Source organism: Aquarana catesbeiana, linkage group LG03 (genome assembly GCF_042186555.1).
Source record: "Aquarana catesbeiana isolate 2022-GZ linkage group LG03, ASM4218655v1, whole genome shotgun sequence".
NCBI classification, from domain to species: Eukaryota; Metazoa; Chordata; class Amphibia; order Anura; family Ranidae; genus Aquarana; species Aquarana catesbeiana.
The window spans coordinates 524,548,218-524,571,094 of record NC_133326.1 but is presented as its reverse complement, the minus strand read 5'-3'; the positions used below and the strand labels follow the sequence as shown (position 1 = coordinate 524,571,094).

Below are 22,877 nucleotides of genomic sequence, written 5' to 3'. Positions count from 1 at the left end.
GGGTGCATCATTGGTTGTTGACAAATGTGTCCCTGATTGAAAGAGTATTAGATAAAAAAGCTTAAAAAAAAAATTCTTTTAAACCACCACTACATTTTTATATATGTACTCTTCAAAAGTGTATTAACAAAAAATCTTGTGCGGAATCAACTGTTTTATAAATAATTCATCATAGTTTTTTGTGGCTTATCCTGAAGCTGATTTGATCTCAGCAACCGTTCAGCAGTGGACAGCCAATAGAGGGAGTATCTGCCCATTAGAATAAAAAAGAAGAACCCGTAACTAGCTTGTAAAGATTTGACATTCACATGCCTTTCAGCTAAAATTGTATACACTCCTTTAAAAAATATAATCGGTCCTTTGAAAAGCAGTCTGTAGCTCTTTGTTGCAATCATGTTTTTCTGCCCTATGTAAGAATTAGAAATAATCATTGTAGCTTCATGCAGTTGATGTTTTACGCTCAGCCTCCCTTTATAGCTTTTGTGGTCTATTACATCCGTATTTTATTTAAAATAAAAGGAAATGTGCTGAAGTCCTGGGACCACTTAGAGAGTTATATTAAGGGCTGATAAGTAAAATCTGCGCCGGTCTAAAAACTTTAATTTATGTTCTCAGCATCATAATTGAATCGGCCTTTAATGGCGTTTTGTGGGTTCCATATGAAAAAGTAATCTTTTTGAATAACTCCATGACAGAAGAGGCTCAACTTTGTACGGCTATTTTCTCCAGGTTTAATATTGGCCAAAAAAAAAAACTGCAGTGATTGAGGGCTGAATTAGGATGCAATTGTAACTAAATTCCCGTGGGCACCATTGCTTCAAATCCAATTCTCTCTTGATATACAATAGATGACGCCTGTAGGATTTCTCTGTGATAAATGGCAAAGGAACCTGTACAGGCGATTGTGAAATAAATGATTAAGCCTAGTAGCTGTAAATAAATAACCATACAGATATATATTTTTTACCCACACGTCTCTCTCTCTGGTTAGTAGAAATATTGTAGCCCATCTAACCCTAATATTCAGGTCTTTAAATTCCAGCTTTCATTTAGTAGCTGACAGGTGAAGGTAACAAGGAACTAGACTTGGTTGTAGTTATTGCTTTTAGTGTGTTTTAAAAATGTGAATTATGAGTCTAGCAAGAAACACCCCCTTTATGATCCATGGCAACTCTTAGAGGTTAGGTTGTGGGAGGTGCGATAGGTATAGATGTTCTACCAAGGAGCTAAGTTTCTAAAGTAAAGTATATACAAACAAGATATAAAGAGAGGCCCAATCCTTATTGCTCACCTTCACCATCACAGGAGTGAGCTCTTTCTCTGATTCAAACCTCCTCACACACTCTTTCTGTCCTCTATGCAGTAGCTCCGAGCTTAGCATTTGAGAGCTCACTGCTGTGATGGTAGAGGTGAGCAGGCCAATCTTAGCAATGTCCTAGTAAGGTCCTGGACTTATTCCAGTCAAGCTTCCAGAGGGACATAAATGTGTTTGTTTTTATATACAGACACACCTTACCTCCATAGGCAGTCTTTTGGTAAAAGTGAAATAACCCTTTAACCAGTTGCTGCCCGCCCACCGTCATATGACGGCGGGGCGGTGCAGCTCTTGTTCTGGGCCGCCGTCATATGATGGCGGCCCAGAACGGCCGCTCTCGCGCACGCGCGGGGGCGCGCATCGCTTCGATCGTGGCCGCACCGTGTTGCTAGGACACGGGGGAACACCGATCTGTGTAAAGAGTCGCGTCCACGGCTCTTTAACCATGTGATTGGCTGTGTCCAATCACAGCCGGTCACATGTAAACACGGAGATGCCGGTAATTGTCTCTCCGCACCTCACACTGACAGAGTGCGAACAGAGGAGAGCCGATCAGCGGCATCTCCTCACGGGGGGACAGCTAGGAAAGTAATCAGGGCACTGATCATCAATGCCCTGATTACAAGATATAAATAAAGTGCCACAAATAAATAAATGCCATGCCCACCAATGCCAGCATACAGTGCCCACCAATGCCAGTGATCAGAGCCCACCAGTGGCAGCAATCAGTGCCCACACTGCCCACGAGTGCCACAAATCAGTGCCCATTAGCCATGCCAGTCAGTGCTGGCAATTTGTGCCGCCTATCAGTGCTGTCCATCATTGCCCATCACTGCTGTCCATCAATGCCCATCAGTGTCGACCATCAGTGCCACCCATCAATGCCCATCAGTGCCCATCTGTACCGCCTATCCATGCTGCCTGTCCGTGCCCACCAGTGCCGCCTATTAGTGCCCATCAGTGCCACCTAACAGTGCCCATCAGTGCCACCTATCAGTGCTCATCAATGCCACATATCAGTGCCACCTATCAGTGCCCATAAGTGTGGCATATTAGCGCCTCCTCATCAGTGCCACCTCATCAGTGCCCATAAGTGCCACCTCATAAGTGCCCATAAGTGCCACCTCATCAATGCCCACCAGTTCAGCCTATCAGTGCCCATCAGTGCCGCCTCATCAGCGCACATCAGTGAAGGTGAACAATTACTTAGTTACAAAACTTACTGACAGAACAAAAGTAAAAAAACAATTCTTTCTCAAAATTTTTGGCCTTTTTTTTTTTTTGTAAAAAATAAAAAAACCAGCAGTGATTAAATACCAGCAAAAGAAAGCTCTATTTGTGTGAAGAAAATGATAAAAAATGTGTTTGGGTACAGTGTAGTATGACCACGCAATTGTCATTTAAAGTGCGACAGTGCTGAAAGCTGAATGGCTTGGGCAGGAAGGGGGTGTTCGTGCCTGGTAGGCAAGTGGTTAAAGTGCATCTAAACCCAAGAACAAAAATATAATGTATTGCAGCTTACCAGTCCTTAGTTGCAGTGGTGGTATTCGTTTTTTTATTTTTTCAGGCTAAGAACATTTTCAGCAACTAAAAGAAAATACCTGTTGTTCTTGCCAGAAATGCAGCATCCAGAGAAGCACAACAAATCCTGTCCTTAGTGTGTAACCTACTAGTCCCATCAATCAACTATGTAATGGGGAGGAAAAAAGGCAGACATGTTTGAGGTTCAGCTTGTGTGGCAAACATTGCTGTCCCCATAGAAAAAGTGGAGAAAAAAGTGTTATTCGCGAGATCAATAGGGGAAAATGAAGTCTGAAAAAGTAAGCTAATGTAGCCAACTCATCTAAGGACAGATAAGCTACAATATATTACATTTATGATTTTGGATTTAAAATATGCTTCAATGCCACTTGGACCAAACATGTCCTAGAAAAAAGCCCCAAGACTTTTCAGTGTTTCATGTCTGCAGTAGTGTTAAGCGCTCTAATGGTTTCTTGTATCTCCCAAGAGGTGAGATTCTGGGTCTGCACACCTGCTGTGCTCATTATGAGGGGGACCCAATCTCGCTGTTAAATTTTGTATTTATTTTACATTATGTAGACTGCAAAAACCCAAAACTTCAAAGAAGGCAGGGACAGAGCTAGGAACTATGGATAGGTGATCTCACTAATAGAGACGTCAAGAGGAAAAAAAAAACAGTTTACTTAGACCCACAGACTCCATCCAGTAGCTAAATAGTTTAGTGGACTGACCCTTTAAAACTGTTGGCTTGCATACCAGCAGTCTTCTTTAACTTGGTAGCATTTTCTTGACAGTCTCTTAAAACTTGCACTTCTCTTTAAAATAATGGTCTTATGCACTGTGCAGCGGTGCATAATATGGCTCTCTCTTAACTGGGAATGATTCTCATGTAACATGGCAATGATAATATCGTAAAATGTAGCGATAAAATGAACACAAAATACAGGCAAATAATGTGGTAATCAGTGGGTACAACTCACTGAGACATAAAAAAGGAAAAAATAAATATATGAAGATTAGTAACTACAGTATATTTAAACTGAGCCTAATGTGAATTAGTGAAAAAAAATCCCATAATGAAGAGTGAAAGTGAATCCAAAGTGAATGGGAAATCTTCAGGTCTGTGTTTCTTCGGCATGAAAATCTCGAATAAGAAACAGATGGAATACTCTTACCGGAGACGGTGGATTCGGATGCCAGCGACACCGAATCGAACAGGCTTAGAGATCCAAGAAAGAAGTTGTCGTCCAGGGAACCCCGGATCTCAAAGGGCATCCCCTCTCCGCTCCACCGATCAGGATGAGGACCACCAATCCGGAAGGACCATGGGGGAAAGATGAAATATCCAAATCTCATAGGAAATCCGGGGATATGGGAAGGCAAAAAATGAAATGCGCCAATAGTGCAGATCAAAAGGATGTATTTATTGGGTCACACCAATAAACAAAACAATTAAAAGCGTGATCACGTGGATAAAATCAAGTGTAGGGAAGAGTGTAGCTCAACCGACGCGTTTCGTCCAATTGGACTTCAACTGTATTTTGTGTTCATTTTAGCGCTACATTTTATTATAGCACATTTTGAATATTGGTTATATTTGTATGTAGCAGCTTCAACATTGTTTATTGGGTTAGCGCAGTGTTATTTACACTTTATAATGATAATATCGTGTTTAAAATAGGTTTACATGTACAAGCGTACAGGAGTACAAGCTTTGCTTGTTTGAGGGTCATGTTGCATGTACAAATGGATCCAGTAGCAGCTACAAGATGGCAGGTCATCGGTACAAAATGTACAAGAGTACAAAATATGTAAAAATAAATATAAAAACACCTAGAAATCATAAAACATCCAATGATAGGCAGAATGATGATATTTGAAATCAATAACACTTTAATAGTGTAAGGGTCACTTTTATAAAACTTCAAAATTTGAAAATAATGCATAACTGTTTTTTTTTTTATATTTTTGCTGGTTTTGATTACTATGCCACCTGACGTTTTTAGGGGTTGTTTTACTCAGTTTTTTTTATTGTTATGTCTTTCAGCTCTGTGGATGCGGATTACTGGGAGTTGGAATATGGCTGTCTGTATCACAAGGAAACTTTGCAACATTTTCTCCCAGTTTTCCATCGCTCTCAGCGGCAAACCTAGTGATTGCCATTGGCACAATCGTCATGGTGACCGGCTTCCTCGGTTGTCTAGGTGCTATCAAGGAAAACAAGTGCCTACTTTTAAGTGTAAGTTGCAATGCAATTTAGGCTTTTTAATCCGAATCCATATTTATGTACTCATCGCTCTTTTATAAGCAATTAAAAAAAAATGGGTGATGAACTTGAGGACTTATAAGTCCTAGCATACTGAAGATTGAGTCTGTACCAATGATAGAGCACCACATCTCATTTTGTTTTCTAAATCCTTTACATGCTTCATCTGGGTCATTCAAATCATTATGGCCAAGGGGATAGTGCAAGAATGCAGGATCCACATCAGCAATGGGCAGCTGAGGATCTTGAAGACAACGGGCAGAGCCTGTCTCCTGCAAGGATCAGAAGACCTAACCTGGGAAAAGATTGTTACCTTTAAGAACCCTAAAGGAGACAACAGATGGCACCCATTAAAGCTAGCCTTACAGCAATAGATTATATGTATTCAGCCTGTGCACTAAATAAAAGAAATGTAACATATTATTCAGTCCAAGCTTTGATAGGGGAATACCCTGCTGCTGACTGTCAAAATGTCTGATTGAATGCAGGTGCAGTGTGTCAAAAAAATTTCTGATGATTTTTCAGTTGAAGGATGTAAGGGTGGAGTGGTGCCAACAGGGCCACCAACTAATCGAATTTCAGCCTATTCATTAGGAACCAACTGAAGTTTTTTCAGTGTATGTCCACCTTTAGCCTCAAAATTTAATTAAAGGAAAGCAGGCAAGAAAAGTGTGTGATTTTCAGGAGAGTTTATTGGAGCCAGGCATGCATCTAATGAATAAAAAGGTAAGGAAACAAACATAGATTTAGTACTGCATGCTGCAACCATGTGGCCCCACAACACAGAGCCCTAGATGCTAAATTGTTTATTAATAATGGTGAATAGAATAAATTGAAAGGTAGGAGTGTCTTGATTTCTGTATAGGGCAGTGCATATAACCAGAAGGATCAAATGATTGTCTATAGGTGCTGTAAGGAACAAGGTGCTACCCAGTTAACTCCATCCACCATTGTAAAAAGAATCAGATCTGGTGTCATCATCTTTGCCAAGCAGCCCCCACTAAGGACATTTTAGCCTTCTTCTGTAGAGCCACCTCTTCCCACCAATATTGTATTCAGTCTCAACTTATAATTAATAGAAAAAGAAGGGCAGATTGGGGTGCCTTGCGCCCTGAAAGATGGGCCTGAACAAAGATTCTGCCAGACAGACAAGGTGTACACAAACTTTACTGATGGGTGATTTACTGGGGGGTGGTTAATTGACATTTCCCATCTATTGGCTTCTTATACACAACACCAACATGTAATCCTGAGATCACAGCTCCACCTATTTTCCCTATGCAAAAAATCAACAAGAGCACTGATACGCTGTGCTAGGGATGGCATATTTAAGAACTTTCATCTTAGAGAGATATCAGTGATAGAATTTACGAGAAATATAAGAAACCAATTGTGTTCATCTCATTGTTTTCCACTCATAAAAGTCTGAATGCACATCAGTCTTGTGTGGACCCATCCTTTATGCCAATATAAATGTTTAGTAAGTGAATATTTTAGAACATATAATTTCAGATTGTCATGTTGTTTTGTACATTAAAATCTATAGAATAGTGTGCTGTTCCTTTAAACATGTATATAATATAATAATGTGTATTATGATATAATAAAAAATGTACATAATGAATATATCAAACTTGATAAACCTCCATAAACTTATCCTAGTAAACATAATGACTGAATAAAACTTAATTCATCATATATTCACATAGAGACATACTATTAATGGAAACCATCTGCATCTAAAAGATCAATCAGTGATACATAAATGAAAGTGCTCTCAGATATAAATGTCCATAAATAAAATCATAGGTGCTCCAAAAAAGTCCACACTTCGAGCAAATGAAAAAAGTTGAATATCCAGGAATGCTCCAACCACCAATCACCTCTGGGTGCAGTGCACGCTCACCTTATACACTGACCAATAAGGTCAGTAATCGCGGTTTCAATGAACAATTTTGCTGGTCCACCATGCGATTCTTTAAACCACCATCAAATGTATTTTCCACTTTAAGGGACTTTCTCCACTCTGCGGAAATAGCTTTTTTTTAGTTTTTTTTTGCATCTCAGGTCTGCTGATCTCTGGCAGTACATTGACATTTTATTTGTTGACTTCTTTTGCAGTTTTTCATCATTTTGCTGATTATTCTTTTGGCTGAGCTAATACTCCTTATCCTATTCTTTGTCTACATGGACAAGGTAAGCTAATAATATAATAATATTTTGCCTATAATTAAAATACAAAGTCATGCAATATCTACCAGCAAATACCTCTATATCACATTGCTAAGGCCACATCATTTGTACAGGAGGTTTTCCCTTTAAGTCTCAGTCTTCTTTGGAGTGATTCATGCAGCAAAGCAGTGAAATTTCCCAGCTTACATCCAGCAAAAATGGTAGAGCAACCAAGCTGTCCAAGAAACCAAGCAAATCCTTTCATTGGACGGGTCTTCAACAGCTAAAGCAACACCCAGTGATTCTCTATATTAAATTTTTGTGGTTTGAAATTGTCATGCAGCACTTGGGTACTGAGTAAGATTCCCATGAAAGACACAACCTGTATGTTGTATGTTCCCCTGTTGTGGGTTTCCTCTAGATCTGCATTTTTCATTTTTTTTACCATGAGGAACCTCTGTAATAATTTTTAGGTCTCAGGGAACCCTTTCCAGATACTAATATACCTACACTATATGTTACTTTACCATGATCAGTAGGTTGTGGATGTAATTATAAATAGAGATTGTGACCTACATAGAGTATGTGACATTTAGGGCTGACATTTTTTTAACACCTGTTGCTCAAATATTACAGATTTTTTTGTAATATAAAATGTATTAATAATTATAATGGCCAGAAAGGAATTACAGGCAGTGAATTTTGTAATTGCCCTTTTCATTGATGATCAATGGTTAAGTGCTGCCTTACATTGATGGTCAGTGTAGTGTCCCCTTACATTGGTAATCAATGTAGGGCCTCCTTATATTGGTGATCAGTGGGATCTTCCTCCCTTACACTGGTGGTTAGTTGAGAAGTGCCCCTTACATTGGGTGGTCAGTGGGAATGTTCCCCTTACATTGGTAGTAAGTGAAGAAATGCCCTCATACTTTGGTGGTCTGTTGGGAAGTGCCCCTTACATTGGTAGTCAATGAAGAAGTGCCTTATTATATTAGTGGTCAGGGAGGACAGTATTCCCTTTTATTGGTGGTATGTGGAATAGTTCCTTCTTTCATTGATGGTAAGTTCCCTCTTACTTTGGCGGTCAGTGGAACAGCGCCCTCTTTCATTGGTGGTCAGTTGAGAAGTGCACCCTTACATTGTGGATGAGTGGAGAAAGGCCCTGTTACATTGCTAATCAGTAGGGAAGGTTTCACTTACAATCACTGGTCAATGAGAAGTGCCTCTTACATTAGGGGCCATTGTGAAGTGCACCCCTGCATTGGTGCTCAGTGGAGAAAGACCCTGTAAAAATAAGTATAGTGTTTTATTAGAAAAGTAAACATTTCTTTGTAAATTTGTCTAGACCCACATCCCAAAGAGTTTTCAATCCATCTAAAACTGCTATAATATTACATACATAAGAATATCCAACTGGAAGAGTGATAATGGTCACAGTGGATAAACTTGGAAACTTGGGTACAGTCTCTCCCTTAGGGTGACTGGGAGATAACAGAGGTCTTTCAGTTGTCTCTTTTTCTCCATATTTTTGGACTGTAAAAGGAAACAGGTACATTTGGAGGAAACAAACAAGGTTTTCAACTGAACCTAAGCTGCCATACTGAAAATTAGTAATGAACGTCACTGCCCTTTAATACAAACCTGCACTTTGCACATATAGGGCAAAGCAACAGGTTCACTTTAATGCTTTCCACCCCAGTAGAACGTACCTTTCTTTTGCTTTCCATTCAGTCAGCATATACTGGGTATGAAGAAGCATGTGTCTATTCCTCCACTTCCCATGCGACATGGCTGGTGCTTGGTGATTGGCTCAGTGCAGTCATATGGGGGTTGGAGAGAGAGCCTTCAGCCCTGTGTAAACTCCACCTAGAGTGTTTTGGATCATAAGAAGAGGGTCTTTCATCACCCCTTTGGCTGTACAGAACAGTGGGTCATGAGCAAAGCACATGTCTGTTTTAAATCTATCCTCTCCAAGATTTCTTTCCACTGGTACAAATGTTTAATACTCCACAACACTGGACTCCTGATAGCACATTCATGCATATTTTACTCAACGCACACTGCTTGAAAATAACAAACATCTGTCATCAAAATATGTCATAACTGATATTTTTGTACAAAATGAGGACATTGAATAGTAAAATGACTGTGTATATATTGCCAGAGGATTTTCTGTGCATTAGCATTTCAAAAAGGAATTGGAAATGAATGGAAGCTGTCTATAAAAAAGAAGTGATTCCACTAATGCAGGATAGTTTTGAATAGCCTCTGGATTCTCTTGATGAAGCATTTCATATTTCTGATTAATAGTTGGCTTGCGATGAGCTATATTAGACAGATCATCAATACCATAAAACGATTCAACAATAGACATTGTACCTTCAGCAAACATTACAATTTAAAGTGGCTCTAAAGTATAGGTGTTTTTGACCTTAATGTATTCTCTGCATTAAAAAAACAAGGAAGGAGGATGAGAGAGCACCAGAGGGGGACTGCTAAAGAAGAGGTAAGGGACCTCTCTGCAATATTGTTGTACAGAGCAGGTGTGTATAAACCTCTTTTTTGTTTTAATTTAAGAAAAAACACTTTAGAACCACTTTAAGAATAGACACTGACTGTGCTGGGGAACATCGTTCCAAATAGTTAGCTATATAGATGAAAAAAAATGATTGTATATAAGAAGGCATGTTAACCGGTTCAATACCAGGCATTTTCACCCCCTTCCTTCCCAGACCAATTTTTAGTTTTCAGCGCTGTCGCACTTTAAACGACAATTGCGCGGTCGTGTACCCAAACAAAATTGACGTCCTTTTTTCCCCACAAATAGAGCTTTCTTTTGGTGGTATTTGATCACCTCTGTGGTTTTTATTTTTTGCGCTATAAACAAGAAGAGCGACAATTTTGAAAAAAACACAATATTTTTTACTTTTTGCTATAATAAATATCCCAATTTTTTTTTTAAAAAAAACTAATTTTTTCCTCAGTTTCGGACGATTCGTATTCCTCTACATATTTTTGGTAAAAAAAATCGCAATAGCGTATATTGATTGGTTTGCGCAAAAGTTATAGCGTCTATAAAATACGGGATAGATTTATGGCATTTTAAAAAAAAAATATTTATTTATTTTTTTTACTAGTAATAGCGGCGATCGCGATTTTTTTTCGTGACTGCGACATTATGGCGGACACATCGGACACTTTTGACACATTTTTGGGACCATTCACATTTATACAGCGATCAATGCTATAAAATTGCATTGATTACTGTGTAAATGTGACAGGCAGTGAAGGGGTTAACCACTAGGGGGCGGGGAGGGGTTAAATGTGTTTCCTAGGGAATGCTTCTAACTGTAGGGGGAGGGGACGCACAAGGGGAGGAGACCGATCAGTGTTCCTCCGTTCTGGGTACACAGATCGGTCTCCTCTGAGCTGACAGGACGTGGATCTGTGTGTTTACACACACAGATCCACGGTCCGGCCCGGTTAACGGGCAATCGCGGGTGCCTGGCGGACATCGCGGCCGCCGGGCACACGCACCGGGTCCCGAGCAACGCGGCGGGCGCGCGCGCGCCCCCTAGGCGGCCGGGAACCCGAGGCCGTCATATGACGTCCACCCAGGATGGGAGATCCCATCTGTGGACGTCATTTGACAATAGGCCGGTGCTGAAGAGGGGTTGTAAAGGTTCATTTTTAAAAAAAAATAACAAACATTTCATACATACCTCCTCTGTGCAAGGGTTTTACACAAAGGGGCTCTGATCCTCCTCTTCTGGGCTTCCCCAGCGGTGCTCCTGGCTCCTCCTCTTCTTGAGTGCCCCCTCGGAGACCCGAACTCGTGTGGGCGAGTCTTGCTGCTGCGTCTATTGACACAGACAGCAGGACTCGGCTCTGCCCCCTGGCTCCCCGTGTCACTGGCTTTGATTAACAGCAGTGGGAGCCGCTATCTCTGGTCAATGATGACCAGAGATAGCGGCTGGAGCATAGAATGCACCTTAATGCATAGAATGCATTAAGGTGAAAAACCTTGAGGATTTATAACCCCTTTAAAGGGCAAAAGTCATAAAAAGTATATTTTGATAAAGATATGGGGTAATACATGTGATGACAGTAATAATATATAAATTCTTGTTTTTATTTAACGTGTCTTTATGTATAATTTTCTGCACATTTAAATGCAAGCCAAGCTGTCCAGTGAAAAGCAACAGTGGCAAGGGCTGAGACAAACTAAAATACAACAATGGGTGCTTTAATAATAAAAGCATATCTATATCCAAAAGAAAATTGTATAGATTGCAGCTTACCAGTCCTTTGCTGAGGAGGCTGCATTCGCTTTATTTATTTGGGCTTTTTTCCTTATAATCGGTGAGCACACTTTATTTCCTACGTTGGCTACCCTCACTCACTCCACGGTAACTATGGAGGGAACCATGATTGTCATCCAGATTAGACTACAAATATGTCCTCATCTCCTTTACATGTGACTGGGAAGTAGTTTACAGAAGAACATAAGATTATTAGTGCTTTCAGTTCATCTCACAGGAAGTGACAAGGACACTGCATTTCTGGCGAGGTCAACAGGTCTGTAGTTGCTGAAAATGTTAACCTGAGAAATGAAAACGAATGCAGCCACCATATCTAAGGATGGTAAGCTGGAATATATTACATTCTATTGCTTTTGGGTTTAGATATCCTTTAAGCCGGGGGAAACAATGGTAAACTTTGTTTTCACCCCTAACAGTGTTGTAGTTTGTCCCAACCCAACCCCTGTCTATCACTTTTTCTGGACAGCTCAATCAGCTTGCATGGTAATATAGACAAAAATCAAAATCAAGGCTTGCAACGTAAGAAAAGAAAGTCATATAGTGAATAATATCATTATGTGTGTTAACTGCATACATTTTTATATTTTATATATATATATATATATATATATATATATATATATATATATATATAATACTTTTCACAACTGCCATATTGTTCCTGCATACTATATCCATGTACTATAGGCATATAGACTGTGCACCTTGAAACTGCATTTGCAGTAATTTTCCCCAGAGCTAATGAATGTGGCGAAGCTCTGCTGATTTCCATCATCCAATCACGTGCAGGCAAAAATACTATCTTTTTATTTTCCTTGCACCTGATTGGGTATTCTTTACAAAGTGTAGCATCACCACATTTACTAAGCTTTGGGGAAAATGAGTGCAACTGCACTTGCAAAGTCTATTTGCTTTTAGTAAATCCCACATACAATTTGTGCATTACATAGAGTACTGTATATGTAATATAAGAGGATAAATCATGGAATTACATCACTAGAGATTTATCTGCTGTTTTATAACTTTACTACACACGTATCTGTGGATAGTTCTGCCTACATACTTTTTAAAGTCCTGTAGGTTCAGATGGGCAGCACATGTACCATGGCAATTTATTAAATCATGCTTTCTCTGGACAGGACCTCACTAGGGCATAGGTTTATCACAGCTCCAGTAATTCCTCCCTAGTACAGACAGCAAGAGACTCATTGGACAGCTATTTAGAAGGCAACTTATTTGGTGGATTTTAGCCCCAGGTCCTTGGGAAAAAAATCTAACAATCGCACAAAGAACATGCCACTTAATGTTACTAAACCCAGAACCCTGCATTCACTATATCTGGTCTACCACAGTACACAGAACATGGAAATGCAATTAATTTAGTAAATAAAAACTGCTAAATACCTTTTCTCATCAGCAGTATATAGCAGTTTGTGACTTCTATCAGTGTCTGGTTAAAGCTTGTAGGAGGAGTTTTCATACTGCACTGGCTATCCTATCAGGATGCAGGACCCCTGACCCTCTGTCTAGACAGTGCTGATCACATGCACGCTCCCAAGAAAAAAAAACTCTCTAGCAATACACACCAAACTGAGCATGTGCAACCTGATTCCAGTAACTGCAACGCAAGAAAAGGAAAGGGACCTTTCTGCAAGAAGGGGAGGATCTGTGCATACAGGATCAAACAGCCTTTTTACACAATGCAGAGGATTACCCCTTAGGTTCCACTGTGAATATAACAAGCATGCTTTACTGCATATACAGACTAATTTTATGGTTGTGGTTTTAGTAACACTTTAAGGAACAACTTAAGGCTCAATACACATGTTACAATCTGACCATACAGTCTCTGTACAATCAACTTTAGTTCTAGCTAAGCTATGTAATATGAGGACCTACCTAAACTATCTAATCAATTTGAAACCAATTATGCAGTCCTCTGCATTACATACTTGTTGGTAGATCTAAAAGAGATTGTACAATCATATTGTAACACAAGCAGTGGGCCTAAAAGTCTCCTAAAATAAATATATATTTTTTTGTAAAGCTTGATACTTGGAGCCCAGAGGGTTTGTAGAGTATTAGGTGGGATAAAGTCTCTAGTTCAAAGTCCAATTTTGATTGAACCTTAAACTAGAGGCCTTATCCCACCTAAAACTCTACAAAGCCTCTGGGCTCCAGATAGCAGGCCTCAAAAAAAAAATATATATATACTTATGTTAGGATCTGATAGTGTGCTTAGGGTGCTTAAAGCCCTGTCTATTTGATTTGGGGGTACTCTGTTAGTCAGCAGCTAACAAAAGTTTAGATAGTGGCTTGAACAAATGTTTTGTTTGTTTCAAGCTATGGGCTTCCTGTGCAAAGCCCCAGTGCATCAAATTGTGTTTGTTTATTGACTTTCTGAATAAATGTGCAGGACAAATACACTTGAACTACACCTGTGTGTCCCTGTCTTGGGCATGCTTACCGCTGCTGCCTGACCCCCTTACCATATAAATATATATATATTATATCGACTTTATACTTTTTACTAATGATGCAATTTAGAAAAATCTTTTAAGCTTAAAGGGATATTTAAGATTTATATCTCAGGTTAGGATTAAATGCAGTTCAGCTGACAGAAGGTTTGTGTAGCTGTTAAAAACAAAGGAAGCATATTAAATTAGAAAAAAAAACAACAAAATTGCTTCTTTTTTTATCTGCTGTCTTATTGCTTTTAAGATATTTCTGGGGAAGGAACAAGTACTATTGACGAACAATCACTTTTCTTATCGTTACCGGCATTCCTCCATTTATGTAGAAGGCATTTGCATATCAAAGTGGAAGGATGTTTATAAGGATGTCTTATTTGGAAAAGCAATTGCTGTTGCATCTAACAGGATTTGAGAGACTTAATGATGCCGTAGGAGAACTTCAAAGTTATGGCAGCGATTCTGAGCAAAAGTGGAGTTTGTAATGACGGACAAAGTAATGGGTCCCATTTAGACCAATTAAAACTCTATTAAATCTACAGGGAGATGAAAGTTTACTGCTGCAATATCAGTTCTGTGTCCCAGTGTTCGAAAAATGTATAGGTGTTGTCTCAGAGGACTGGTGCCAAGAATCTGTGACTAGGATCTTGTTTCTTTACTATACAGGAGAGAGGAGACAGAGAGATTAAAGCAGAATGGGGCCCTAGGCAAGGAAGCAGCTTATCCCCTTCCCTATCTGTTAGATTGACAGCAATAAGAATTGAAATAGACACAGAGAAGCCATCATATTTGCATTGTCTGTACTAGTATAGCCTCATCAGAGACCAACTTTATGAAATGACCAACAGGTGCACATCTTTGACCAATTTTGATGTCCCCAGGTTTACAGCAGGAGAATGAAGGAGGTAGCTGAGCCCCCCTGGACATCCACTATGCTATAGGCTTCTGCCCAGGTTGCCTTGTGGATGATCAAGTTCTGATAGGTGAGATCCTAAAGGTTGCTACAAACCTAAGATAGTGGTCAATTTTACAAGCAGGATCTGGCCACTTAACAATTTTCCTTATAAAGGAACATTCTATGAATATCCATGTTTGGGTTGAACTATGTAAGAGAGACCAGGAACAAGAAAAATGTGACCTAATCAGAAATGCTTGTCCTAAGGATGTCTACTAGCCTCAGGAAGGGCTTACAGACATAAAGTTGTTACCTGTAGCCAGCTGAATCAGTTGGATGTTTTCCTAAAGTAGATCTTTTAGTAATAAGTCGACACTACAAAAATACATGCCATTTCCCAAGATACACCATGAGTATAACTTTCAAACAAACTTGGCCTTCTTTATTTTTTAGGCCCTGTCAAGTGATTTTGCCTAGGCCAGGATGGTGTCAACAGTCTGCTGGCAGGTAGTAAGAAGAAATTCCTCAATCTCCTTTCCCCCAGTGATCAGACTGCCAAATTGTAGCTTTGTAGAAAGTCTTGCTGACAGGATGTCAGCCGTTTGTGATAATAGTCAAACATTACAGAGGCCTAGGATTTACATGATTATGTATGCTCTGAGTCAGCATCTCAAGTCCAGGCAGGAGATGCTGACCCTGGATGATGCTTGAACTAAGATGGCTCTGTCCTTCTAGAGAGATAAGTAGATGGAGGCAATGTCAGGGAGAATATTGTCATCTCTCTGAGAATCAATACCTTTAAAGTGATACTAAACACACGGTTTAATTTGCATTGTCCCTTCAATTTCTGTATGTGGGTGATGAGTTGCCACCTCATCCCTTTAAACCCGTACACATATGAATTACACAGGTTCTGAGGCTAATTTAATGCAGATAAGACACCAAGTGAGTTTAATTACCACCTTAATCAGCCACAGAACCTGTGGAATGAATATGTGTCCGGTTTTAAAGGGATGAGGTGACAACTCTAATGATGACACTGTAATTATTTTAATAAAAAAACAAAAAACATCTAAGTACCTTTTTCCTAATCAATATACAGCTGTCACATGACCCAAATCTTTCCCAGCCTTTCTACAGGGAATCGTAAGCAGGAGGAGTTTCTAGTCCTCTGCTGCTGGTCACATGTTAAAAAAAAACAAAAAAGAAACTGCCTTTGGAATACTGAGTAAAAATAAATAAATAATATTAATAAACTGTTTTACCTACAGATATATATTTGAAAAAAAAACCTTATTTTCAGTGCTCCTAAGGTCACTCAAGTGATGAATATTTTTTGGGGGATTTTTCAGTTTTAAACGTTTAAAATTGTCATTTTCTTTTAAGTACAGGAAATTATCAGCCATTAGTACAGTGTATTCTAAATTATTTATTTACTTACAGTAAAGCTAAAATGTTTTTTTCTATTTTGGATAGAGAAGGGAATGGTTAAAAGCTGTCAGGATTTTGCCATCTGTGTACCATTGGGGACAAATCAAGACAGTGAATCTCTCCAGCACAGAAACAGGCAGGAATAAAAAAACAAACAAAAAAAAAAAACCCCGACCGATGTCCTAACCCTTACACCACTCTATCCAAAATTGAAACCTTTGCCTTTAGATGTTCTTTAATTATATCAGTTTTTGCCTATTATTTACATATGCACAAAACAGTTACGTGCACAGTAGTTGTGTTCTGCAGTGCAGCTGCGCCCTTACCTAAACTGTAACTACAGATGGTAATAGGCAGAAGTCTAGCTAGGGAGAGGTTGTGTTCTAGTTAGCCAGCTGGAACTCTTTTTCCCGCGTACACACGAGCGGAATGTCCGTCAGAAACAGTCCAACGGGAGCTCTTCATCGTATATTCCAACCGTGTGTATGCTCCATCGGACTTTTTCCGTCGAAAATTCTGACAGACTTAGATAGAGAACATGTTCTAATTTTTTCCGACGGAACTAATTACTATCGGGAAACCCGCTCGTCTGTATGCTGTTCCGACGTACCAAAAATGAAGCATGCTCTGAAGCAAGTACGAGACGGAAGCTATTGGCTACTGGCTATTGAACTTCCTTTTTCCAGCCCTGTCGTACGTGTTGTACGTCACTGCGTTCTGGACGGTCAGACTTTGGTGTGACCGTGTGTATGCAAGACAGCTTGAGCAGAATTCCGTCGGAACTCCATCGGAAAAACCTTCAGAGTTTATTCCAACGGCAAAACCGATCGTGTGTACAGGGCATTAGGCTCCGTTCACGCATCAGCTCTAAAAGCTCCTAACAGGACAAATCCCATTCATTTCAATGGCCCCTGTTCACATCTGAGCGTTTTGTCGCTTAAAGCAAAACACCCGTCGCCCAAAAAAGTACATGAGCTTTTTTGTCAGATTACAGGTTTACTGCTTTTACATTGGTGACATTTTAACCTTGAAAATGCCTGTACAAAAACGCTGCAAAACTCTGCAAAAACGCCTGTAAAATAGCAATGCCTAGATGTCAACAGAGCCTTATGGGCTTGTCTAGTAATGATGGCCATAGGGGGGCAAATGTCTCTTTAGGAATGACTGGCAGAAAGATATCTGCCCAGCCTCAAGTGAGTAGCCTGAGCCTTATGACAGCAGTGCCTGTGCTATACTTTGATCTTTTCCTCTTCTTCATAGCAGAAGAAAGGATCAGTCCTAATGGTAGAGAGATTTTCCACTTTTGCTTTAATGAGAACCTCTGACTGCCTGAAGCGCTTATCGCCCTCTAGGAGTTCACAAACAGCCCCATAATTGCAAGCGATGCTCAAATTCAGGCGTATCATTTGTTATTACCTGCTGACTGTAAACACCCTACTACAGTGCAGTGAAAAATGAGGATTTTCAGACTGCAATAGCTAGCCATTAGATTATTGCTGTAATTTGAACATGAAATAGAGTATATTTATAAAGCAGTGACTCTGAGGGGTTGATTTACTAAAGGCAAAAAGACTGTGCACTTTGCAAAGTCCAGTTGCAGAGCTTAGTAAACGAGCAGAAGCTCTGCTGACTTCCATCATCCAATAAATCACAAGCAAAAATATTGTTTCTTTTAATTTTCCTTGCACATGATTGGGTACTCTTTGCAAAGTGAAGCCTTACCTAATTTTCTAAGCTCTGGAGCAACTGCACTTGTAGAGGGCAACTGCACTTTGCAAAGTGCATAGTCTATTTGCCTTTAGTAAATCAACCCCTATCAGTCACCAAACATTCCCTGCAGGTGAATCTTCCTGGTGCATGTGTTTTAGAAGAAAGTGATTGAGTCACCGTTGGTGAATGTTTGGTGAAAGTCAAGTTTAATGCTTTAGAACTAGGCCTTTTGCAGACCCCTCAAAGTGTTACCAAACGCACAACAGTAAAATCAGTCTGTACATGCAGTGAAGCATGCTTGTTATACTCTCTATGAAACCTAAGGGGTTATTCCTCTGCATTGTGTAAAAAGGTTGTTTGATCCTGTCTTCTCTGATCCTCCCCTTCTTCTACTATCCTCAATCCATCTACTGATAGTACAGAGCCTCGAAGGCACTCTGCACATGTTCAATTTGGTGTGTATTGCTAGGGAGGGTGCATGTGACCAACACAGGGCCAATCGGCACTGTCCAGACAGGGTCAGGGATCCTGCAGCCTCATAGGATAGTCAGAGTAGAATGAAAACTCCTCCTACAAGCTTTAACCAGACACTGATAGAAGTTATCAGACTGCCATATACTGCTGGTGAGAAAAGGTAAAGCAGTTTATATTTACTAAAATAACTGCATTTCCATGCTGTGTGTACTGTGGTAGACCAGATATAGTGAATGAAGCAAGGTCCTGGGTTTAGTAACAGTTTAAATAATTTTATCACAGTTTCTGATCTTCTGAAGCTTATGTGTAAATACATTTGCTAGCAGATCAGAAAAAAATGTGTAAGCTGTAAATACAAGCAGTGATGATAAGACACTTCAAACGTGTAAAAATGTAAAAAAAAAGTGATGTTCTAAGTGTTTACTAGCATCATGAACAAAACAGTTAAATGAACAATCACTCATTTGGCAGTGTTACAATATAAATATGTTAATGAAAAAAAGAGTGCTCAGCGCAAATTTTTTAAGAAAAGTAAAAAATAAAACAGTCCAAAAGCACTTGTGAGATAATATAACAATGCATAATCTCCACGTGAGACCTCCACTGACCCCTCTCAGATGTCCCCACACCTCTACTGTTTCACCACAAACATGAAAACATGTTTATCTCTTTAAATCCAAGGGCAGTCAGAGCCAGGAAGATGGGGTAAGCATCAAACATCTCACTATGAAGCTTGTCCCTCACCGAAACAGGCTTTTCAGAATAAACCTCCTGGTCCCAGGATCAAACAGCAGGTGGCTTGTCAGACTCAGCCTCACTCACTTATGCCAAACCATAAGGCACTAGGGGAACAGGATATAGTGCTCACCGCTAGACATTTTAAATGATTAAAATCAAGTAATAATTACACTTACAAAGTATGTGTTAACCACTTAGGCCATGGAAGAATTTACCCCCCTCCTGACTGGGGCCATTTTTTGTGATACAGCACTGCGTCGCTTTAACTGACAATTGCGCAGTCGTGCGACGCTGTACCCAACATTTATGTCCTTTTTTCCCACAAATAGAGCTTTCTTTTGGTGGTTTTTGATCACCTCTGTGGTTTTTATTTTTTGCGCTATAAACAAAAAAAGGCTGTCAATTTTGAAAAAAACACAATATATTTTGTATATTCTTCTATAATAAATATCCCCATTAAAAAAAAAAAAGTCTTTCTCAGTTTAGGCCGATATATATTATTCTACATGTTTTTGGTAAAAAAAAATTGCAATAAGCGTATATTGATTGGTTTGCGCAAAAGTTATAGCGTCTACAAATTAGGGGATAGATTTATGGCATTTTTATTATTTAATTTTTTTTTTACTAGTAATGGCAGCGATCTGCGATTTTTTTTGGGACTGCGACATTGCGGCGGACAGATCGGACACTTTTGACACTTTTTTGGGACCATTGACATTTATACAGAGATCAGAGCTAAAGATAGCCACTGGTTACTGTATAAATGTTACTGGTAGGGAAGGGGTTAACACTAGGGGACGATCAAGGGGTTAAATATGTTCCCTCAGTGTGTTCTAACTGTAGGGGGAAGGGGACTGCCTGGGGGAGGAGACCGCTCATTGTTCCTGTATACTAGGAAAACACGATCTGTCTCCTCTCCCCTGCCAGAACGGGGATGTGTGTGTGTCACACACACATCCCCGTTCTGGCTCTGTCAGGAGTGATCACGGGTGCACGGCCGACATCACGGCCACCGGCACGCGCATTAGCTCCTCAGCCCCCTATACCCCTAAAGCGGCCGCCATACATCTACTGCGATTCGTGCAGGGGAGCCATTCTGCCGCCGTTTGACGGCGGGCGGTCGGCAAGAGGTTAAACAAACACAAAGATCAAAAAGAGTGCATAAATACACGCATTACTGTTTATGTGTGTCTCACCACAATATCCACCGCCAGCCAGCAGCTGCAACCCTCCAAGCCATCACACACTAGGCTTGCGCCGGGACTCTGCCCAACACATTTCGTCATTAATGATGTGATCAAGGGCACAGGCCCCTGATCAAGCTGTTATTGACAAAATGCGATGAATCACATTGTACCTGCTGTATTTTATTATTATTATTATTAATTATTATTAAACAGGATTTATATAGCGCCAACAGTTTGCGCAGCGCTTTACAACATGAGGGCAGACAGTACACTTACAATACAAATCAATACAAGAGGAATTAGAGGGCCCTGCTCGTTAGAGCTTACAATCTAGAGGGATCATTTTATAGTGAATCTGTCACTTTGTCGATTACAGGACAAAGTAATAGGTTCTCTTTATATCCTAGATTCTCTGCTATTGATACTTACCTTCTCCATGCTCCTTTGTTGCCCCATTTACCCACTGGAGCCTTGAGTAGAAAGCCATTTCATAAGCTCTTTTGCAAGAGCTAAAAGCAAACCTGTGCTGTGCAAAGGTAAAGCAAAGGGTTTGCTTTAACGTCGGTCCCCTGCAGTATATATTTTTCTTGCTTCCCCACTGATCAGTTCAGTGCCAGGAACCTAAAGAAATACCCAGCACATCTGAGTATGGAGGAACATGTTACTAGCTTAACGTGACAACTCTGGACCAATTAGGGCTGACAAACAGGGAGTCCATATCCCCATGTAAGCTACAACTCCATTGACTTGTAGTTAACACATGGATTTCCTTTCGCTCCCAGCAGCAAAGCAAGCCATGGGTGAGCAAACGCAAAGTAAGTGTATGTGGCTGGAAAGGTCTACATTAAAATGAGCCTCTTAATTTGCATTATATGTGCAAAGCCCCCCCCCCCCCAGCTTAAATGTGGGAGTGCAAAAGTAACAAACATACACAATGTGAAAATATATACATTTTTTCATTATGTGTGTCTTTTTTTTATAAAGCAGAAGCATATCTAAGTTGGAACTTGATCTAAACTTTGTCACTTTTTCGACAAGATTAGCCTTCAAGGGTCCCTGTTTGAGTTTCCAGGTGAAGACGTGACTTATACACATCAATGGCACTCTCTACAGTGTTATACTGTGAGTACAGAGCGCATGAGGATATGAGGTGCGGGTCCATAATGCCCAGGGCTTGTTAGACCTTGAAAGTTTAGTCTTCGGGGGACAACATTGAAGAGAAGCAGATAATTGTAGCCAGAGCTGCATTTTACATTTTTTGATTAAGCTGGGCTGTCTATCTCAAAATAAAAATCACTGAAACTAGGATTTAATACAGATACTATATAATTGGGCCCTGGGGAAGAAGCAGAGCTGACCCTTAATGTCCCGCAGACACTAGTTCCAATTTATGCAGTAAGCAACACCTTGAAGGTCAGTCAAATAACTTTACTACAAAGTCCTGTCTGCCAGTGCTTCAGTATTACCAGCTAAAATTACTAATCATCTTTGTAGTCATCACTAACTTACCAATTACCCATTAATTAACCCCACCTAAAAAATTTCCCGGGTGTATAATAAGGATTCTAAAAGTATAATATCCTGAGTAGAGGAGCTTCATAAAATCCAGATGTTTATTGTCCACAAGTTGTGAGCGATGCTCAATTGGCTTTTCATCAGGCGTGTTCGGTTCACAGACCTTGCATTAAGTACGCTCCACTGACCATTAATTGAGAAGTACTCCTTTGACTAGGCTGCTGTCGAGAGCATTAGCGGGGAAGAAATGCAGCTAACAAACCATTTTGGATGAACTGATGCCCTCTTTTAAACAAGCGGATGTTTTAAAAAGCTATCCTTGAAAAGTCCCCTCGTGCTCATGGCCCATGTATTTGACTTTGTCGACTTATTTAAATGTTCAGTTCGTGCCCCTAGCTTTTCTAGATCGTGATTTTTAAACCTGATAACACTTATTGATTGTAAAATGTTTTTTCTAGTTTATCATTCCTCTCTTGAGCACCCAGTGATTAAAGTTTATCTGCTGTTAGAGAAGTATTGCGGCTACCATTGTTGGTCTTCTTAAAAAAATGCTAGTTGTCTGGCTTTAGACCAAACCATGCATGTGATAAATGAGTAATAGACAAGTATCAGAATTACTTATGTCTATACTTATTGCAGGTCAATTAAATAGAAAGGATTGCCCATTCAGGGCAAAGTGAGAGTGCTTTTGGAAAGGGCCCCCCACCCACTGATATTCACTTTGATGGCACTGCCTCACCACTTCCTCTATTGCAACCAGTGTCAATGCTCTGGTATTGGAGTGCATGAGACCTCCTTCCATGTGACAGTGTCGGGGTCTAGCATGCAGTCGTAGTGCCACATGATGTATGGAGTAATGT

General features: G+C 40.0%; 1 protein-coding gene across 8 annotated transcripts in view; it reads left to right on the top strand.

Moving 5' to 3' along the window:
* TSPAN9 (tetraspanin 9) overlaps positions 1-22,877 on the top strand; it is a 556,918-nt gene that overhangs the window by 501,714 nt on the left and 32,327 nt on the right. For all 8 annotated transcript variants that reach the window (XM_073621234.1, XM_073621231.1, XM_073621235.1 and 5 more), the window contains 2 exons: positions 4,884-5,075; positions 7,224-7,298. In XM_073621234.1, the coding sequence (XP_073477335.1) occupies positions 4,884-5,075; positions 7,224-7,298 (267 nt within the window). The remainder of the gene's footprint in view (positions 1-4,883; positions 5,076-7,223; positions 7,299-22,877) is intronic.